We start from the raw sequence: 22,553 nt of genomic DNA, 5'->3' as shown, positions 1-22,553 counted from the left end.
TAGAGGCTTGCTCCGTGATGTGGCTCAGCAGCCAGCTCTGTGGGCAGGGCAGGCCCTATTTACTCATGGGCTGGTTTGCCCCACACTAATCCTGGGGCACTGGGCCACACCATCTTCTGGGACTCCCTGGGTAGGTAACCACAACCAATGTAGGACAGCACCTCTTCAGCTGACTCCAAAAATCAGAATAAGTAAACATAATGCGCTTTTAATTCTTCTAGCCTGAGCACCCCCTTTAAGCAATTCTGTTGTTTTTTTTTTTGTTTAAATTGTCATTGGGAGCACCATGCATGTGCCAGTATATTCTAGGTTCTATGGAGGTGACAAAAAAAATTCACATGTTCTGTCTTTCTCCCATGGAAAGACAAGAAACATACAAACATAGGTGGGAGGGAGCAAGAGACTTGCTCACACTTCCTTAGGACTTTTGGCCTTAGACGAGCCAAGGGTCTTGCGGTTAGGGTTGATCCCCTAACCCTCCATCCACCGCCCAACTCTGGCACGTTCATAAATACCACACCAAGTATAGAGGAAGAAGTTCTGGTTTCTGGAGCCATTGAAATAATATTGTATATAGGAGAAACTTCTTCTCTTTTACCCATAGGGAAACTAAGGCCTCGAGGGTAAAGGAGACTCCTAGAAAGGAAGCAGAACAGACTCTAGGTCTCCTGGCCCTTAGTTCCAACCAGTAGCTCCCCAAATGGATTTTCACATCCAGGATACATCCTCAGAGGCAGCACAACTTGTTGTTTCCCTAACGAAGGTACCCCCCAGGGATACTGACAGGTGTTAGGAAAAATAAATCAATAAAAAAGAAAAACAACCAGGTTCTATGGTCCATTAAGTTTAGGGGAATCTGAACGAAACAACATGACATAGATTTATCCCCTAAAGATTTCATAGCACATTTGATATATGAATGTAAATTTTCAATCTCTTAGGAGGGGCATTATTGGACTTTGAACACTACCTATCTATCTATCATCTACTTATCTATCTATGTTACTATCTGTCTATTTCATGGAGTATCCTCCACATCAGCATTTCACAGACCTACCGGAAAAAATGCCAACCTTGAATCTTTGGTAAGGTATGGCATGCAAAAATTGTACTAGAGTGTACCCATATACCAAAGTGAGCTGGGCTTGAAGCCACCATGCTGTCCCCTCTTTGACTTTGCAGTGATGTGGCAGTTCCTGAGGCAGATGAAAATCTCTTCACATATGTCTTCACATATGTTTACTGATCTTTTGCAGCTAAAGAATAAGTTTGAAAGAAATTAGTGGACACATTAAAAAACAAAATCTAACCACAGCGATACTAATCCACTTACCTTTTCAAACAGGTGTTGCTAGTGAATCAAGATTTTTAACTACGTAACCCCATCCTAAGGTTCCAGTCCACACAGAAGAGGACAATCATGAACTCAAGAAGGCTTTCAAAGAGGAAACTTACTAATCAGTGATGACTGAAATACAGTTTTCCTCTTTAGCAAGTTGCTTCACTAGGTTCAGTGTATCAGAGAAGATAGAAAAAAATAAAAACTTTAATTCAACCCCGAGACTGTTTTGAGAATTTCCTTGCTAGCCCAAGTGACAGTTTCTACTCTATGCTTCTGATGAAAACATTTTTTTTTTTTAATTTTTTTTTTTCAACGTTTATTTATTTTTGGGACAGAGAGAGACAGAGCATGAACGGGGGAGGGGCAGAGAGAGAGGGAGACACAGAATCGGAAACAGGCTCCAGGCTCTGAGCCATCAGCCCAGAGCCTGATGCGGGGCTCGAACTCACGGACCGCGAGATCGTGACCTGGCTGAAGTCGGACGCTTAACCGACTGCGCCACCCAGGCGCCCCCTGATGAAAACATTTTTTAATCATTTTAACATAATTTCTGAAAAGCAAGTTTTCTATAAGTGAATAAAAGAACAGAGATTGCTTTCATAGCTCCAGGAAAAAAAGGAAGGTCCCCCTGAGATATGGGGAAGGTGTGCTGGGAGCAGTGGTATTTAAGCTGGGCTTTGATGAGTCAAAGGAAGTTTACTAACTAAAGAAAGCCAAGGGGGTAGCTCTCCAAGGTGGGAGAACAGCATGTGCAAAAGCATAGAGGCATGAAACATCCTGAATATTCCAGCAATAGTGGGAACTCTGGTGTAGCTGGAATATAGGAGTATAGCATGGAACGATACAGCTGGGGGAGGGGCTTTGGAAACATTATTAGGGACATTCTATGCCATTCCAATGAGCATCATGTCCATCTCGCAGGCTGCCAGTGAACATTTCTAAGCTTCGTAGAGTCATGTTTATTTATATATGTACTTTAGAGAGATAACTTTAGGGAAGATGGAGACGACTGTGCTGGAGTATGAGAGACTGGTGACCAGAGTGATTCATCACACAACTATTATAGAAGTTCTGGTGAAGGAAGCTGTAGGCAAGACCAAAGTTGAGAGGCAAATCTGGGACCAAATGACATGGTTTAGCACCTGACTGGATGTGGTGGTCAGAGGAAATTGCTGAAGACAGCCCCCAGGTTTCCTGGCTGGAAGTATGGTACTCTCTGTGTACTATGTGTGGTACATGGAACCACTGAGAGAGCTCAAGATTGCAGGAAAGGGTATAAGTTTGCTGGGAGTAGCTAGTAGAACACAGTTTGTTTAAGCAAAACCATCAGATGGGTTCGCATAAAGGTACAAAGAGGAAACCATTCCCACATCCTTATAGGAGCTATCTGCAAGGCCCAGCGTGCCCACAATTTCTCATCTGCAGTCTTGTTTGATTTTAGGGATTATTCTTCTCCTGAATCTGAGTGATCCCAATACATAAAATGTCCACACCCACAGCTTCGGTTGGCCCAGAGGCTATCATTAATCATATTGAGTTTGTTGTGATATCTTCAACTTCAACCAATGATGAGTCAGCTCAGCTCCATGTCAAAATGCCTTGCTGACCAAGGAGATATTCCCAAAGGCTTCCTGGTATGCTGGATCATGGCACAGATATGGAAGCTGGAGAAAGATAAATCTTTGACCCCACCTAGTCACACCTAGTTTGAGTAAAGCTGGCTAAGTACAAATATGAGAAGGGCTCTCATCTGAGTTCATGCCTGCCTTCTTCTCCACTCCATTGCTTTGGTGAAGCCAAGATGAAGCTCACAGTGAGTAGATTTTTCCTTTTGAATTCATTATCTGATGGCTAGAGACTGTTAATGTTCTGAGCTAAGTGGGTCTGCTTCTTATGACAATCTCACCATAATGGAAAATTTATTTTGAAAAAAAAAAAAATCTCCTTTCTTTTCATTGAATTGTGGCAAATAAAAACATCTCTGAGGGCAGCCATAGTTACACTGGGAGCAGACAGCTCTGTGAGCATCGTATACCATGCTATCTTAATAAAATTACCTTTCAGTTCTCCTTGTTCAGGTCTGGTCATAAAGCAAGCAGTCCCTAAGTCCTAGAAAATATCTAATCTTTCCCCACATTGCTGAATACCTCTTTTGACCAAACTCCTGAACATGTTCAGGCAAGATAAAAGCTCATTATCAAATTGGATGGGTGAGAGACTTATTGTCACATTCTCTGCTGTGAAACAGAGGTCCAGGTGAGAAAGATTTGCTTGAACCCTGTCCATAGTCATTTACCCATGAAAAATACCTGAAGCGTGAAGCTAGTACAGTCTCTCACCTATGGCTCCAGATAAAAAGCTAAGAGTGCAGTAGGTACACCATGAAATTCCACCAAAGGAACTGGTGGTGCTGTGTGTCACTTATAACAAGATGCAGAGGGGCTAGAAACCCGATGAATATTTTCATGTTTCAACATATTAAACACTATGTTACAGCAGTGTCTGCTTCGTAATGGAGTTGCAAATGTAACATAATTATCTAGAAATTAGTTCTAATAACAGCAAGGTCAAAAAATTAAGAAAAAAAAAAAGTTCCCAACCCAGGTCAGATCTGGTTTCTCTCCTGGTTCTGCCGTGAACAAGGGGTACAATCTTAGCCGATACAACCTTGGCCACGTTACTGAACATCTGAAGCTCAGTTTCCTCATATGTGAATGGATTGTTATGTACTAGAGGATCTCTAAAATTTCCCCCATCTCTCACTGTGTAGGAGACTAATTTTTACCTCCATCTTAAGCTATCAGGAGAAAAATTAAGCAAATAAAAGAATTACCTTAAATCACCAGGGCAGATCTCAAACCATTTTATCCCCGGTAAAGGAAATGTGAACAGGTACTCAGAATTGGGCACCTGCATAAAGCTCTGTGTTCTGACAACTAATGTCATGTACCCGATGACAAATGACTAACCTAGGTATCCCGGGACAGTTACTGACTGCCTTTCTGCTAACCACACTTGACAGCCGGACCTCTCCATCCTCGGTCTCTCAATAGCAGCAGCTAGCCTGCTTACCAATCCATTGCTTTAAAAAAATTGTTTTCGATAAAAAGAGTCATTTTTTATTAGGAGGTCGATGAAGGGAGGAAAGTATCCCAGATCAAAGAGGAAAATTAAATCGTTTTCAGACTTAATTCTCAGAACGTATATCCATCTTCATATTGTATATGCTATTCATTTTCAAATGTACTTTTCAATGTACTGATACTACATCAGTTTTTTATAAGACCTACATTGACAATTATTATTTTTCTTTTTTTAAAAAATGTTTATTTATTTGGAAAGAGAGAGAGTGGGTGTGAGCAGGGGAGGGGCAGAGAGAGATGGAAAGGATCCCAAGCAGGCTCCGCACTGTCAGCCCAGAGCCTGACATGAGGCTTGAACCCACAAACCGTGAAATCATGAGCTGAGCCGAAACCAAGAGTCAGATGCTTAACTGACTGAGCCACCCAGGTGCTCCTACATTAACAATTCTAAAACTACATACCACAATAACATGATTACTACAGTAATTAAGCTATAATCTTACATTATCATTAAAACTTTCTATGGTTGAAAAAAAAATACAAGGTCAAAGAAGAAAGACGGATCACTTGAGAGAGTGGTAAAATCAGTATTTTTTATAAGCTTGGGTAGAGAAAGAAGAGGACATTGTTTTGCCATGTGATAGTAGACCAATGTTATTTATGATTTTTAGATTGTCTTTGCCGGACTTCTTGGAGTCTTCCTGACCCCAGCCCTTGCTTTCACTGTAAGTATTACACTTTTTAAAGTGTATTATTAAAATGCATTTGCAAAGAAATGTGGCATTAAATCACCGTCAATTTCTTGTAAATTTCAGGATATCAACATTGGCGGTGACAGCAACAGTGGTATAAGTGGGCAGCAGTCAGTGAGTGTCAACAATGAACACAATGTGGCCAATATTGACAATAACAATGGATGGGACTCCTGGAATGCCCTCTGGGATTACAATACTGTAGGTAGCCAACATGCAATTTCTGTTCTTTACAAATATGATGTTTCTTTTTTTATAACAACAACAACAAAAATGTCTGCTAACGATAAAAGAATTTAAAATAAAATAATTTCTAACTGCACATAAGCATAGAGTTGTAAGTCAAAGTGCCTACTTTGGTCACCCAGTTTCACTACTAGATATAACACTATTAATGTTTCCCACAATCAGTTAAAATTCAAAGCAATGAATGGTAATTAGGATCCACTATGCCCACAGAATTGTGGGGCTGTTAGAAAAATACGAACAACCTTCTGCCTTCTCTCGAGATACCCTCAGTAATGAGGAAAAACCTGCACAATACTACTGCTCCCTATTTCAGTCTATCTTCAATTTCCTTCCAAAAAGCCAGAGATGGACATTTCACCTGTAACTCGAAAGAAAAAAAAACAAAGGAAATGTAGGTGACAATATTAACTGGTAAGAGAAACACAAAACAAAAACCAAACAAAAACAACACTTGACTCTGGTTAGGAGACCCACCTCTGCAATTACCATCTTTGTATGTAACAAATTTTGTACTTTTTTTTTTTTCAACATTTATTTATTTTTGGGACAGAGAGAGACAGAGCATGAACGGGCAAGGGGCAGAGAGAGAGGGAGACACAGAATCGGAAACAGGCTCCAGGCTCTGAGCCATCAGCCCGGGGCCTGACGCGGGGCTCGAACTCACGGACCACGAGATCATGACGTGGCTGAAGTCGGACGCTTAACCGACTGTGCCACCCAGGCTCCCCTCAAATTTTGTACTTTTAATAAGCCCATTCTTTATTGTTTCAGTTTTATCCATGTGGTCAATTAGAAAACTAATCCCTGTCTTACCTGTCTCCTAGAAATGTTGTGAAGATCAAATGAGACTCAAATGTGATAGCAATTTGAAGTTTATTTCAGCAAAACGGACATATGTAGAATGACTCCATGTTAGAAATTGAAGAGAGAGCAACGAGTTAGACACTAGGTTCTTACAAACGTTAGCTATAGACATGATTGCAAAACAGGGCCAGATCTGATGTTCTTATCTAGCTAGGTTCATTCTTGAGTTCTATTTCCCTCTGCTGGTAAAACTGATGTCTGATGAAAAAAAAAAAAAAAAAACAAAAAACTTCCTTGGAAAACCTACTTCCTTCCATCTACCTTTTTCTTTAACAGAACTTTGCTGCGATTAGACTCTTTAAAAAGAAGGTATGCATTGTGCACAGAATGAACAAGGATGTCACGCCCTCTCTTCATACTCTTGATGCACTGGTCAAGGAAAAGAAGGTATAAATAAAAGTCTTTCTGATTTTGTTCAAGGGAGGTCTTTTGGTTGCCAGTAAATAATGAGGTCACAGTCATTTCCTCGTGACCACAGTACGTTGTAACGTGCAGCACAAAAAGGGAAGAGGAACTAGTACTTTCCTGAGGAGAGGCAGCTGCCACCACACTCAGTGCTGTGGCTCACACCTGTCTTTACTGTTCAAGGAGCAAAGCTCTGCTCAAGCCAACGGGAGCTGCCTGCACTTCTCCACTTGGAGTTACACAAAGTTACACAAAAGTTGGGTTGGGGTTATTAGATTTAGAAATAAAAATAGAGGATACCCAGTTAAGTTTGAGTTTCAGATAAACAATGGATAAGTTTTTGTTTTTGTTTTTTTTTAGCATAAGTATATCCTATGCAATATTTAGGACATACACTGAAAAAATGATTTGTTTATCTAAAATTTAAATATAACTGAGTGTCCTTTGTTTTACCTGGCAACCCTAGTTGGGTGGGGACAGAAGATGCATTGCTCTTTAAAATGTTTGCTTGAGTTCATATTTCTGTAACTGACAGATAGGTACCTTTCACTGACACAGTAGAGAAGATAAACTCCATTCTCAGAATCTGATTATTATATAGCTCAATCCAAAAAATACCAAATGACCAAATGAGGTCCAAGCTTCAGAATAAATTTAGCCTCAGATTTCTGCTTTTATGAGAAACTGACGTTTCACACCACCTAAATCTTTTGGGACACAGAAATTCTGAGATACACGGGGCTGGAGTTGGCTCTTCAACTCCAACAGCCATTTTGATTATGAGAAAACGGTAGCCAAGCAATACCCCGTACTGGCCTTGTACCCATCCCTCATCAACAAACTACTGAGCTGGGCATTCATTCCCTCTTTTCCTTTCCACACTCAGCTTCAGGGTAAAGGACCAGGGGGACCACCTCCCACGAGTCTGATATACTCAATCAACCCTGAGAGAGTCAATGATCTGGAAAAGTTAGGGAAACCCATCGCTGGCATGTGCAGAGGGATTCCAACATACACAGCTGATGAGATTGAAGGTAAGTAGGCTTTCTATGGTGCATTGTGAGTTATTGCTGCTGATATGGTCAGACTATTCTCGGGCATGTCTACAGAAGACACCAGTTACTTAGCACTTGCTCTGTGCTTTAAGTGTGTGAAATTATTAACTCCTGCCAGCAGTCTTATGTGATAGGTATTGTTATTCCCACTTTCTGGATGAGGAAACTGAGGCACAGGGATAGGTCATAAATCCTTTGTCTGGGTCAGTCCCACGCATTTTGGCGTTGGATTCTGTGCTCTTCACCATTGGGAAATACGACCTTTCAAGAGTGGATCTGGAGTTACCACAAAATATATTTAAAGTGTTGCATGAATTTCTCAGTGAAAAAAGAATGTTAATAGAATCTATTGACTTGTTATAGCTCATTCACTTAATTTCTGGGCCTTCAAAGAATAACTTGCACAAAAACAAAGTATCCACCTACTTAACCTAATGGCAACTTTCCAGATCTCTGAAGTGATTGATTTAATCTAAATAGATAGATGATAGATAGATGGATAGATAGATAGATCTTGAAATCTGTGCATAGCTAGTTTGGAAACTGTAACACCTCCCCCCCGCCAAAAAAAAAGTCCTTGTAAAGACATTGATATCAGTTTCTTTCTTTTTTTTTTTTTTTTTAAATCAGGGGCAAGCCTGTTCTTTTACTCAAAAGCATGCCTCCGTGCTGATATACTCTGGATTCTGAGAATTTCCTTATGTGGAGAATTGGAGGTGTAAAAAGAAAAAAAAAAAGTCACTTTGAATTTAATGATCAGAATATTTTATGCAAAAAAAAACCACATTGGGTTCTAAAGGTTTTTATCATGTCATTCTGAAATGTATTCTTCCAGTTATGTTTGGCTTCTTTAAGTTTCAATAAATCTCCTCAGCACTAAATTCCTTATGATTTCTGTTTGGAATGCATAGGATCAAAAGTGCCATGTGGTGGTGGGTAGGCCGTCCAAGTGTATTAGACCCAACTGTTAGCCTATATTCAGGGCCTGTCCCTTATAAAGAACCCCTTCAGATGCTTTGGATACTACTAACCACGGTTCTGGGAATGAATCCAAGGCAATCTGACTGCTCTAAAAACTGTTCCACAGTTGATGTGCACAGTAACATTTCAGATCAGCAAGGGCAGAAATCCACTCAAACAAGCTGATGCCAGAAAGGGAGGTTTACTGCAAGGATATTGGAGTATCTAAAATAATCTTAGGGCAAGAAAATCAAAGACACTGGAACCAGGAACCATATTGAGATCAAGACCCAAGTCTCCTCTCTCCTGGAAGCCACGTATTAGTTCTTCTCTGCTCCTCTTTAAATTCTGCTTCTCTCTCTTCAATAAACATTTTTTTTTTTTTTAATATTCTTTAGGGGCGTCTGGGTGGCTCAGTCTGTTAAGTATTTGACTCTTGATTTTAGCTCAGGTCATGATCTCACAGTTCATGAGATCAAGAACCCAAGACAGGCTCTGCTCTACAGCACAGAGCCTGCTTGGGATTCTTTCTCTCTCAGCCCCTCCCCTGCTCTCTCTCTCTCTCTCTCACTCTCTCAAAATAAATAAATAAATAAACATTTAAATTCTGCTTCTCTCTCTTTCCATCTCACAGATGGCTCTTTCCTAACTCATGCCAGAAGATGGCTGAGCCAAAATGTTAGCCTCATCTCCATATTTCTACCTTTCCAGCTCAAGAGGTAATGTCTTACTCTTTTGACTCTCAATTCCAATTTTCCTTGACCCTGTTAGGTTCAAGGGCCCACAGCCTCCACTCACTGGCCAGGAAAGTGGAGTCACATAGTACAGATACAGCAGTGCAGTCTCCAGTGAAGGAAAAAGATCTCAGGGAAAAATAGTCTCCAAATATTGTATGTGACGGTATGAAACTACCATTCAGTAAAAAACAAACAAACAAACAAAACCCTAAAAACTCCTACGCATACTTCTTAAATCCTGATGCCATAAGAGGATAACTAATCCATTCTAATGTTTTCAGATGGGATACCCCTAAATAGCCATAACAACAACAAAAAAATGAGGACACTGATTCTCATCATTTGTAAAAATGCAACATTTACCAGGCCTTATTGGAAAGCAATTATAATAATTTTCTTTACTTTGAGGCAATTTTATTGATGTTCACATGATGTGTACTACCAGAGCAGTAGAAATTTCAAAGTACCCTGAAGCCATGAAATGTGGACACCCATCAAAGATCAAGGCTTAGATACTGCCCTATCCCTGTGATCGAGAGACAAAGAAACCTGTGAGTCACAAACTGGATACAGTGGCATGTAACTGACTTTTGGGAGCTGATGAATCCCATGTTTCCTAGAATTGTCTAGTCACTATTTCAGGAGAAGAAATTAAATTCACTAGGAAGATACAAAAATTCTAGATTATATACACCTCTCAGAATATATTACAGAAAAATTATACAAATTACAGGAGAATTTAATAACTAACTGTTCTAGTTGAAGATTTTAACACATATTTTTCAATAACTTACAGATAAAGCAGCTAAGGATATAAAAACATTCAACAAAATTAACAAGCTTATTTTATTTTTTTTTATTAAAAAATTTTTTTTTAATGTTTATTTATTTTTGAGACAGAGAGAGACAGAGCATGAGCAGGGAAGGGGCAGAGAGAGAGGGAGACACAGAATGTGAAGCAGGCTCCAGGCCCTAAGCTGTCAGCACAGAGCCCGACGCGGGGCTCGAACTCACGAACTGTGAGATCATGACCTAAGCTGAAGTTGGACGCTTAACCGACTGAGCCACCCAGGCGCCCCAACAAGCTTATTTTAGTGAACATATGTATAACACTTAAGAATACATATTATTCTAAAGTACTTATGGGACATTTGCAAATACTGATCACATGCTAAGACAGAAGTCAGATCTCAAAAAATTTCAAATGATTGGCATTATGAAACACACATTTTTCTAACTTCAATTTCATTAAGAGAACAAATATTCCCTTCCAAATAAAACAAGATAGCTGCATTTGTTTTGAAATTAGGCAGCATATTTTTAAATAACAAATGAGCCAAAGAAGAATTCATGATGAGAGTGGAATGCATTTGAAACTGTGCAATAAGGAAAGCAGTACGTCAAAACCTGAGTAGCGGCTGCAGCAAAGGATAAAAGAAATATTATTGTCTGAAATGTTCTATTCATCAAAGAAGAAAAGCTGAAAATTGAGTCAAAAATTCAACTTTAAAAATGAGGAAAAGCATAAAATATCCAAAATAAGTAGGAAGAAAGAAGTATTATTGACAATATCAGAAGTTAATAAAATAGAAAAAAAATGTGCAATAGTAAGACTCAACAAACAAAGTCAAAACTTGGTTCTTTGGAAAGGCATAAAATTGACAAACTTTCGATAGAATTGACCATAAAGAAAAATAAATAAGTGGAATCTAAACAAAAACAAAAACAGGAGCTCCTCGGTGACTTAGTTAAGTGTCCAACTCTTGATTTTGGCTCAGGTCAAGATCTCAGGGCTCGTGAGATCGGGCCCTGCATCCGGCTCTGTGCTGACAGCACTTAGGATTCTCTCACTGTCTCTCTCTGCCCCTCCCTCTCTTTCTCTCTCTTATAAATAAGTAAGTAAGTAAATAAATAAATAAGCATTTGAAAAAAGTAAAAAAAAAAAAAAAAGCTTAAAAAACAAAACCAAAAACAAATGAATAAACAAACAAAAAGCAGAATTAGATCTAGAACTACAGAGAACAAACCAAAGGTTGCCAGAGGGGTCAGGGGTAGGGAACTGGACAACACAGAAGGGGAGGGGGTGGCCCAGGCTTCCAGTTCCAGGATGAATAAGTCACAGGAATAAAAGGCACCGCGTCAGGAAGACAGTCAATGATACTGTAACAGCAACATAACAGGACAGAGGGTAGCTGCACTTGCGGTGAACAAAGCATAATGTACAAACTTGTCAAGCTGCTGAGTTACGCATCTGAAATTAATGTAACATTGTGTGTCAAGTACACTCCAATTTTTTAAATTAATTAATTAAAAAAAAGAAACACTAAAAAAAAAGGAGATAATTCGCAAGCAATGCTAAAAAGAAAAAAAGGATACCGAGCTACAGATGCCACAGATTTAAAGATGTTCATAAAATGATATTGTGAACACCTTTATATCAATGAATTTGGAAGCTTAAGTTGAATTTCTTTTTTTTTTTAATTTCTTTTTGTTTTACTGTTTATATTTGGAAGAGAGACAGAGAGCGAGCAAGGGAGGGGCAGAAAGACAGAAAGAGAATCTGAAGCGGGCTCCAGGCTCTGAGCTGTCAGCACAGAGCCCGACGTGGGGCTCGAACTCACAAACCACAAGATCATGACCCGAGCTGAAGTCAGGCTCCCAACTGACTGAGCCACCCAGGTGCTCCCAAATTTCCTAAGAAATAACCTACCAAAGGTCACCCAAGAAGAAATATAGAGCCTGAATAATTCTACAACCAGTAACGGAAATGGTTCAGAAGTTTAAAAACTTTACACAAGAAAATTCCAGACCGAGGTGGTTTTTATACTGAGATTTAACAAACGTTGAAAATACAGATTATTCTAATCTTAAATAACTATTCAAATGTATAGGTTGGGGAGGAGGGAAGGGCGGAGTACTCTCCAATGCATTTCAGGAGAATATGAGTAACTCAATTCCAAAACCTGACAAGGATTGTATGGGAAAAGAAAAATACAGAGCAATCTCTGTTATGAATACAGATTACAGATGCAAAATGCCTTAACAAACTGATAGCAAATGAACTGAGCAAAGTGTTGAAAAGATTGAATACAGCACGACTATGTTGGATTTTTCCTAGTAATGCAAATGGTCTGATACTAGGAAATTAATAATGTAATTTGCCACATTGAAAAATCAACAGACAACAATCTTATGATATATCTCAATAGTAGCAAAAATAGTAATAAATAAACATAATAAAGTTAAATATTCATCATAATAAACAAGTATTCTCAGAAGACTTAGAATTAAAAGAAACTAATCTAAGATTATCTGAAAATAAAAACTACTGTATCATGTAAAACAATGAAAACATTCCTCTTAAGACAAGAAATAAGACAAATGCCTGTCATCAAAACTTCTAGAAACATTGTACTGAAAGTTAGTAAAGAAAAAAAAATTAAATATAAAGATTCGAAAGGAAGGAGGGAAGAAAAAAAACTATCCTTATGCCCAAATGACATAGTTTTCTGTGTAAAAATACAAACAAATCTGTAGATAATTTATGGGAATCAGGGCATTTAGAAAGGTCCCTGCATACAAAATTGGCTATCAAATATAAGCTGCATTTCTATAGATCAACAACAAACATATAGAAACTTTATTTTGTTTGGGTTTTTTTTTAAATGCTTACTAATTTATTTTGAAAGAGAGAGAACACACACACACATACACAAGAGGGGAGGGAAGAAAAAGAGGGAGAGAGAGAATCCCAAGCAGGTTCTGTGCTATCAGTAGGGAGCCCGACATGAACTGGATCCCACAAATTGTGAGGTCATGACCTGAGCCAAAATCAAGAGTCAGATGACCAACCTAATGAGCCACCAGGCACCCCTAGAAACTTTATTTTGAAATAGTGTTTATATACCAGGAAAATATACGACAAAATTTGGAAAAAAAATTACTTAATTTAAGTAATGTTTCTTAAGCAAATTCTATTCTACCAAATAGAAAATAACAAATACTAAGGGGAAAATACAGAGCAGGGTAAGGGAAATCAAGAGTGACAGGAGGGAAGAGGCAGTTTGCAATTATTAACAGGTATGTAGGATAGGCGTCATTGAAAGGTGACCTTTGAACGAAGACTAAAAGAGATTAAGCAGTTAGCCATGCCAATATTTCTGGGGGAAAAAAGCATTATGGGCAAAGGAAATAGTGCTACATGCTAAGGCAGAAGTGTGTCTGGACAAATTAAAAGTAGAGCGTGGAGGGCACCTGGGTGGTTCAATCAGTTAAGCATCTGACTTTGGCTCACTTCATGATCTCACAGTTCATGAGTTCGAGTCCCATGTCAGGCTCTGTGCTAACAGCTCAGAGCCCGGAGCCTGCTTCAGATTCTGTGTCTCCCTTTCTCGCTGCCCCTCCTCGGCTCACACTCTGTCTCTTTCAAAAATAAAAAAATTAAAAATAAATAAATAAATAAAATAAAATAAAATAAAAGTACAGCATGGAAGTCAGTGTGGCTGAGGAAAATAAGTGAAACAGAGAGCGGAAGGAGATGAGAGCAAAGAGGCAATAGGGGACCAGATTGTGAGGAGTTCTGTAGGCCAGTGTTAGAACTTCAGGTATTATCCTGGGTAAAAGAGGGAGACACTGCAGGAATTTGAGCCAAGATAGGATATGATCTTACCAAGTAATATATTAAGGAAAATATGTGCTATACTTCTCTGGAAACTTTATTGAGACACATTAATGTAGACTAAGTAAATGCAGAGAAACCATGGCTATGAATTAGAGGACGTGTTACTAAAAGAATGTGAGCTCTCCCTCAATCTATAGATTCAAAGCGATTCAAAACAAATTCCCAGCAGGCCAAGTGTGTGCATGTGTATGTGTGGACATAACAAGCTAAATTTATAATATGCATTCAAGATCAAGGGGCCAGTTGGAAGACAATTCTCCATGCATCCTTGATGGTTCTATACATCTTATGAGTAGAAGCACTCACTCCTCTTTGTTCTCAACTTTTTTTTGTAAGGATGTTTGTATAATAAGCAGTCTTGGAATATAGTGATAGTGTCTCTTTAGAGAGCAAAAAGCAGGCATGTTTACTGCCCATTATAAAATATTTGAGTTTTATAAGCTTACACCCTACTATGTAATATACCCCACTGTGTGTGCAAGCTTCCCTCTGGGTCCACATGCACTGCCCTGTGAAGCTCATGGACAAGGAATCCTGACACAGACATGCTCCAGTGCAAACTACTTGCTGTGCTGTGGCTAACAAAGTCCTTTGTGTCTTAGCCAGGGGGCTCATGTCTTCTGTCGTCAACCATGAAACTGCAGCAGGCAACTTTACAGCTTTCAAGTAGGGTAAAATCTCAGACCCTTCTTGAAAGGGTCAAGAATAGCCAAATTACTGCCGTAGAACAACAAAATGGGTGAACTTGACCTACCATAATTATCATAAAGACATAGTAGTTAAGACAATGCAATGTGAGTACTGGGATATACAAATATATCAGTGGAATAAAATAGAAAGCCCGCAGATGGATCCACACATCTATAGGTGACTGAAATAGGATATAGACTGCCTTCCAAGTCTGTGGGGGAAAGATGGGCTTCTTCCATAAGTGATGTTAAAATAATTAGGTAGCCATATGGAATACAAAGAAATGGGAAAATACCACCAGACACCCTGCCTTATACCATATATTTAAAAAACAATTTCATTATGTTAAAAACCTAAATAAAGAAGGCAAAATAAAAAGCCTTAGAAGATAATATAGAACAATAACTTCAGGACTATTGACAGAGGGAAGGATTTGCTAAACTTTACAGAAAAAGCTCTAGCCATAAAGCAAAATATTAATAAATTTCTCTACATTAAAGATAAGAGTGTCCTTTTATCCATAGACACCAAAAATACAGCAGAAAGATAAGCCACAAACTAGTAGAGATATATGCAACACATAAAGTGGATAAAAGTTCATTTAAAAAATTTCATAAAGAAGTCCTACATATGAACAAGAAAAAGATGAATAAGAAGTAGAAAAGTAGATACAGGTATGTTTCTAGAAGAGGAACCCTGGATGGCGAATCTAGATAGGAAGAGATATTAACTTCATTATTAATAAGAAAAATGCATATTAAAATCATAGCGATAGATCATGTTATATGCAACCTATTGGCAGTTGAAAAAGTCTAGTATCGGGTGTTGGAGGTGGGTACAGAGTAACAGTCCATGGCTAGAGCAGGCATGAATTGGCATGACTGCTTTGGAAGACAATTCAGCATTGTCCAATAACCTGAAGATGTGAATTTCCTGTGATCCAACATTACCACTCTTAGGTATAGACCCCAAAGAAATTCTCGCCTATGGGCATCCAGAAACATGTACAAGAATGCTCATAGCATCAGTGTTTGGAACAGCAAAAAAAACTAGAAACAATCTGAATCTTTGTCAATAGAAGCATAGATAAATAAATTGTGATATGTTTACTTAGCAGAATACTAAACATCACAAAAAGACAACCAAATTAATCACAGCCATACACAACAACATGCATGACTCTCTGGAAAACAATGTTGAGCCTGCCAAGCAAATCATATTTACATAAAGTTCAAAAACATGTGAAGCTAAACAACACATATATTCTGTTTTAGAAATACCTTAATATGTGGTAAAACCATGACTCAAAGCAAAGGAATGATAACACAGAGCTTGCTATAATTGTGCACCCCTGAGGGGGATGGAAGGGTCCATGGAGGGGCAAATGGAAGGCTTCCAAGGTAACGGTAATGCCGTCCCTCTCCCTCAAATTAGATCGAGGGGAGGGATGTTCATGGGTATGTGCTGTGTCATTATTCTTTATACTCGGCCTATATTCCTAAATAGTCTTATGCACTAACTCAAGACTTAAGGACAAGTTTTAAAAGTTAAAAGCACAAGAAGTAAGATAATGTTACGAAGACAAACAAGGGGTAGACCTTTGGGGAAAGAACTGCCCTTTCTTTCCAACATAAAGCAGAGACCTCTCGCCTCTTGCTCAGCTCTGAGGCTTGTGGTTCCGAACACGCAGCCTTTGAGTCACGTCCCTGGAAGAGTAAAGTAAGCGAAAATGTGTTCACTCAGCACCAGGATGCCAAGAGGTCCGCGGAGAGAGGCCACCATCCCTGTGCTGTGCTAGTGCCAAGCCTGCCTTCTGCAAGGCTCGAAATCGCTGCTTGGAAGCTTGTCACACAGGTTCCCATTTGCAGTTTTGTCTGCCTTGTGGATAACCCAAGTGACTCATACCGAACTTTGGCTCGCCCTATGCGCCTCAGCCCACTGGGGTCAGGAAGGGATGTAGGGAGCATGCAGGGCTGGCTTGCAGGGTCTTCAGAAGTTTTAGTGACTTCGTAACCCCAAGAAGCACCAGAGAGGAGCAGACAATATCCTGTTACAATCCCTTGCCCATTATTAGAATATCTTTCTGGACCTCCTCCCAACTGCACTTCTCATGTAACTGAACAGTTTAAACCAAACCTCCGGCGACTGATCCTTCTAGAACATCAACGAATAAATTTTAACCTAAGTCAAATTTTCCAAGGAACTTTCATATCAAGAGACACATACATCCATTAACTTATTTTTACACTCACCAGATATCCAAAATAACCAATCAAGAATATCAGGAAGTACAACCAAATTAGAGCAAAAGTATGCCAAACCTTACAGTTAAATCACTGCTACCCAGATGTTCAAATTAGGCTTTCATCATCCTCTTTCCTGGTATTGCTTTGGTCCACAAGATTCAAATCAGACAATAAAAATCATGGCTCGGCCCCCTTAACTAAGAGCATTATCAATGGCACACCCCATTTCAACTCTGTGCCATTTATCTATCTATCTATCTATCTAACAAGTATTATTGAGCACCTCCTATGTGATAGACTTTTCTAGGCATAGAGATAAACTATGGGGGGAAAGCCATTAAAGTGCCTGACTTCACAAAGTTTACATTCAGTAGTGAAGAGAAACAATAAATACATAAGTACACAATACGAGTAATGATGAAAACTCTTAAGAAGGGAACAGAATAATATGAGGGAAGAAGAACCATCAATAGAAAGTTGAGATGGGGGAAGGTTGCTGTTTTGTACTAGACAGGAAGGTGTATAATAAAGAATTTGGCTGGCCCCTGTCCCAGTTTCCTGGGAGGTGTTTTTTTAAGTGATTGAGCATCTTTGTTATTGGTAGTGGTCCTCTCAGATCACACCTGATAATTTATCTTAATGATGTGACTCAGGACAGGAGCAAGTTATGCCAGAAAGATTAACTATGTGATTAGACAGTTGGGTCTATAAGTCACATGATAACAGCCAGGAGGCTAGAGACTGAGTCACATGACCAATGATTTAATTAATCATCCCTATATAATGAAACCCCAATAAAAACCAGGGACACCAAAACTCAGGTAATCTCCTCTGGTTGGCAATAGTCCACATCAATGTCACGAGGGTGACAATTTTGACTATTGAGAAAAGCAAAGGTATTAGCTCTACTGAGAGAAAGGACAAAGAAAGCTTCATGTTTGGGACCCTCCCAAAACTTGCCTTATGCATCTCCCTTTGGCTATTTCTGCTTTGCATCCCATTGTTATAATAAAACTGTTATAGTAATAATGCTTTGCTGAGTTCAGTTGTTCTAGTGAATTATTGAATCTGTAGGGGCAGTGGGAACTGCTAAATCTGTAGCCAGCTGGTCAGAAGTGAAAAATGACCCAGAGACTCTGGAACTCAGAACTTATATCCAAAGTGAAGTCATTCTTGTAGAGATAATAAAATGTACAAATTTAACCATGTTGCTTTCTTTATTACATCATTTATATTCCATCTCTTCCCCCTCCCCTGCCAATTGTATTGGCTAGAACATTAGGAGAAATATAAAACACAAAACTAATAGCAGATATACTCAACTTATACTTCCATTTTTTTCACCATTAAACAGCATGCTAACAATCAGTTTGTCAAAGATGCATTGTTTTGTCTCATTTATGTAATAATTGTTAGATTGCCTTAACTTGGAAAAAAAGAAATCAATAAGATAACTCTAAAAAGTTTATATTTGGAATGAACTATCTTAAGTGATATAGGAGAATAAAACCTTGGTCAAATAGGAAAATGGTTTTATGATTTCAGCATCGTTAAAAAGTCTATTTCACAAAGCAAAATAAAACATGTAACTTAATCAGAAATGGGTCACAGCTTCTAATGAATTGTTCTTACATAATTTGGCCTGTTATGGTGCAAATAATGGCTCCCTGGTCATATCTCAAAGTACCATACTTAAACCCCTCTTCCAACATTAGCAAAATTCCAATCTTTTTATCTCTATGGGGTCTTTCCCCTTCTGTGTCTTGACTATGCTGGGGGTGTACTCACATTAAAGAGTTTTATTGGTTACTCTTACTTCTGCATGGAACCAGAGCCCCAGACATGCCTCACTGAGCCTAGAAGACTCTTCTATGGCTACTAGAACTTACTGAATTACAACTACCACTGTGCCCAAACAGGAGGTCTGGTTTGATGTGAAAAGAGGTGTCTTTGTCTGCTCTCACTTGCCACCCACAATGGAGTCAGTGCTCAAAGCTGATTCTTCTGAAACTTGTAACTGTCCAATGTGAGGCTAAGGCTGAACCTCCAGCTCTGCCAAGGTTTGGCTCCTGGTGTAGATTCCTGCTGAAGCTGCAATATAGTTCATCCAGATGACTTCTACAACCAAGTATGTGTCATCTAAACATTGGGCTCTGCTCCAAACCAAAGAATTCGCTCTAGGGTTTCTTTATTAGTTCTTCACTTCAGTTTTATAATTTATCAAATTGTGCTTTTCAAAATATTATTTGGTAATTCTTACTCCCCTTAAGTTTATTTTGTTCCTTTTCTAAATTGTTGAGTTGGCTACTGAATTTATTTTTGCCTTTCTTTTCTTGGTTAAAGAATACAAAAATTTACCATTATTAATTTCTTCCTATATGTAATTTGACCTCCTTCCTTAATGTTTGATATATATGTTTGACATTATAGTTATTTATTTAAATAACCAATAATTACATTTTTATTTCCTCATTGACAAAAAGACAGTATCTTGAATTCTCAGTTTTTAATATGTTATTTGTTCTTTAATTATTAATTTATAGTTTTATTTCATTGTGGTAAATGAAAGTACCCTGTGAAATTTCTACTAACTGGAATTAAGAATTTTTTTTTAAGCCTAGGCTATTAACAACTTTTGAAAACATTCCAGGAATGTTTCTTTTTTTCTTTGTTTTTTATTTTATTTTAGAGACAGAAAGTACATGTGCATGCACATGTGCAAGTTGGGTACAGGGGCAGAGGGAGAGGGAGAGAGAGAATCTTAAGCAGGCTCCACACTCAGCAGGGAGCCTGACATGGGGCTCAAACCCATAACACTGAGATCATAACCTGAGCCAAAATCAAGAGTCAGATGCTCAACTGACTGAGCCACCCAGGCTCAGGCACCCCCTTGAAAAAGAATGTGTGTCAGCTCCAAGATTCGTAGTAGAATGCAGAGTTATAGAAGGTGGATCCCTTGAGTATGGTTTGACTCAGTGACTTGCTTCTAATAAACAGAGCATGGAAAAAGAAAAAGTAACTTTACAGACACCACCTTAATTAACTAAGTGATCATGGTCGACATCACCAGTCATGTTGATATCATGCACCCTCTGATATGATGTGTCTTTCACCACTCTGGTATTCCTCCCCCAAATCCATAACCCCAGGACAATCATAAGAAAACATCAGACAAACCCAAACTAATGGACGTTTTGCAAAGCATCTGGTCGCACTCTTCAAAGTTGTCAAGGTCTTTGTATTCGTTTTTCAGAGCTGCCACAACAAATGTGGCTTAAAATAGCACGTATTCAATCTTTTGTAATTTTGGAAGCCCAAAGTCTGAAATCAAAGGGTCAGCAGGGTCACCTCCTTCCAAAGGCCGTAGGAAGAATCCCTCCTGGCTTCTTCCAGCATCTGGTGCTCCTGGTATTGCTTGGCTTGTGTCTGCATCACTCCAATCCCAGCCTCTGTCTTCAGGTGGCTTTCTTCCTTCTGTTTCTATGTCTCAAATCTTCCTTTCCTTTCTCCTATCAGGACAGCAGTCATTGGACTTCAGGTGCACCCTAAATCCCAAATGATCTTATCCTAAGATCTTTAATTACATCTGTAAAGACTCTTTTTCCAAATAAGATCATATTCACAGGCATCAAGGGTTAGAGAGTGGCCATATCTTTTTGGAAGACCCAATTCACTCTACTCCAAGGAGTAGGAGAAACTGTGACAGATTGCAGGAGACTAAGGAGATAGATGAGTCAATGCAATGTGGGATCCTGGATTGGATCCGGGGACAAAAAAGGGACATTAATGGAAAAACTGGTGAAAGCTAAATAAACTCTGATGGTTAATTAATAATATTATGGCAATGTTAGTTTCTTAAATTGTTTAATGTCATCTTTTTAATATTGCCTAAACATAAATTTCATGCTTCTGATCATCATGTTCTCTGAAAGATGTTCAGAAAGATGCTCTGAAAGATCATCATGATCTCTGAAAGATGTTCATTTATATCAGAGGAAGCTAAGTGAAGGGTATATAGGAACTCTCTGTACTATCATCACACTCCTCTAAAAATCTAAAAGTATTTGGAAATAAAAATTTTTAAGTGATAAGATTAGACTATTTTATTAAAAGATAAAGACTCAGATTTTGTTTAAAAATCCAGGTAGTGGGGCGCCTGGGTGGCTCAGTCGGTTGGGCGTCCGACTTCGGCTCAGGTCATGATCTCGCAGTCCGTGAGTTCGAGCCCCGCGTCGGGCTCTGTGCTGATGGCTCAGAGCCTGGCGCCTGTTTCAGATTCTGTGTCTCCCTCTCTCTCTGACCCTCCCCCGTTCATGTTCTGTCTCTCTCTGTCTCAAAAATAAATAAAAACGTAAAAAAAAAAAATCCAGGTATTAGACAAGAAGAAACTAAAAGAAATACTGATACATGAAAAAAAATGGCAACAATATAAAAGTACATTTTAAATAATAAAGTTAGGGGGTTAATATTATTGTTAAAAAAAGTACAATTTTGGGCAAAATCAGTAAATAAAATAATAGGAAGTCATTTATGATGCTAAAATATGCAATTCACATTGAAGACCTACCAATCGTAACATTTATTATAGACCAAATTATGTAGATTCAAAGTATATAAAACAAACAAAAAACCCTGTTGGAAATGCTAATAGAAGTTAGCAAAAGTACAAAAGAGGGGAGACCTTATCATACCTATCATTTTTGACAGATCAAATACACGAAAAGAAAATATGAAAAACTTTAATATTTAGGTGTTTTCATCTGGACATGGAATCACCTTGAAATGCAGACTCATATAAGTATCTGCAACCAATAGTGGGAATAATATGAGCATTGGTGACATGATTATCCTCAAGTGGCAAACATTTCCTGATAGAATTCTAAACTAAGAAAGTACTGTCTTCCTTCAATTTACACCGGTTCCTGCAAGTTACAGTGCCAACTAAGTAATTACAAAGTATCTTTATGTTTAAAACAAGTAAGTATCCAGACTCAGAAAACCATAAACAATCACAAAGGACAAGTCTTCACGGCAGTGCTATTAAGAACAACTGAATGGGGGCGCCTGGGTGACTCAGTTGGTTAAGTGTCTGACTTTGGCTCAGGTCATGATCTCTCAATTTGTGAGTTTCAGCCCTGCATTGGGCTCTGTGCTGACAAGCTCAGAGCCTGGAGCCTGCTTCAGATTCTGTGTCTTCCTCTCTCTCTGCCCGTCCCTTTCTCGTGCTCTGTCTCTCTCTCTCAAAAACAAACATTAAAAAAATTTTTTTTAATGAAAATTTTAAAAAAAGAAAAAAATGAACTGAACAGAGTTCACAGAGCATCCTTCCAAATGACTTTAGTATGAGTTTCCCCCAATTTAATTTTGGCAAATAAAATTCCCCTACAATTTTCTTTTCTTCTTTTTTTTTTCCTTTAACTTTCTTCATATGTGTTACCTGTGAGTAGTAAGGAGGAAGCTCCAAAACACAGCCTTAGCATGGTTGGGAT

The 22,553-nt window shown here is 38.6% G+C and overlaps 2 protein-coding genes across 3 annotated transcripts in view; one reads left to right on the top strand and one right to left on the bottom strand.

The window, feature by feature from the left end:
• The window catches only part of GKN2 (gastrokine 2), a 112,990-nt gene that overhangs the window by 21,144 nt on the left and 69,293 nt on the right, over positions 1–22,553 (bottom strand). The gene's annotated exons all lie outside the window — the stretch shown is intronic.
• On the top strand, positions 3,026–8,631 carry GKN1 (gastrokine 1). Its single transcript, XM_025932420.2, has 6 exons — positions 3,026–3,155; positions 5,097–5,150; positions 5,241–5,378; positions 6,567–6,677; positions 7,582–7,729; positions 8,381–8,631. Exons 1-6 carry the CDS (start codon positions 3,144–3,146, stop codon positions 8,470–8,472), a joined length of 555 nt encoding a protein of 184 aa, XP_025788205.1. The 5' UTR covers positions 3,026–3,143; the 3' UTR covers positions 8,473–8,631.

Source organism: Puma concolor, chromosome A3, assembly GCF_028749965.1.
Source record: "Puma concolor isolate L17-30 chromosome A3, mPumCon1.1.hap2, whole genome shotgun sequence".
In the NCBI taxonomy this organism is placed as follows: domain Eukaryota; kingdom Metazoa; phylum Chordata; class Mammalia; order Carnivora; family Felidae; genus Puma; species Puma concolor.
The sequence above is the reverse complement of the archived record's forward strand: the minus strand, read 5'-3'. Positions and strand labels throughout refer to the sequence as shown.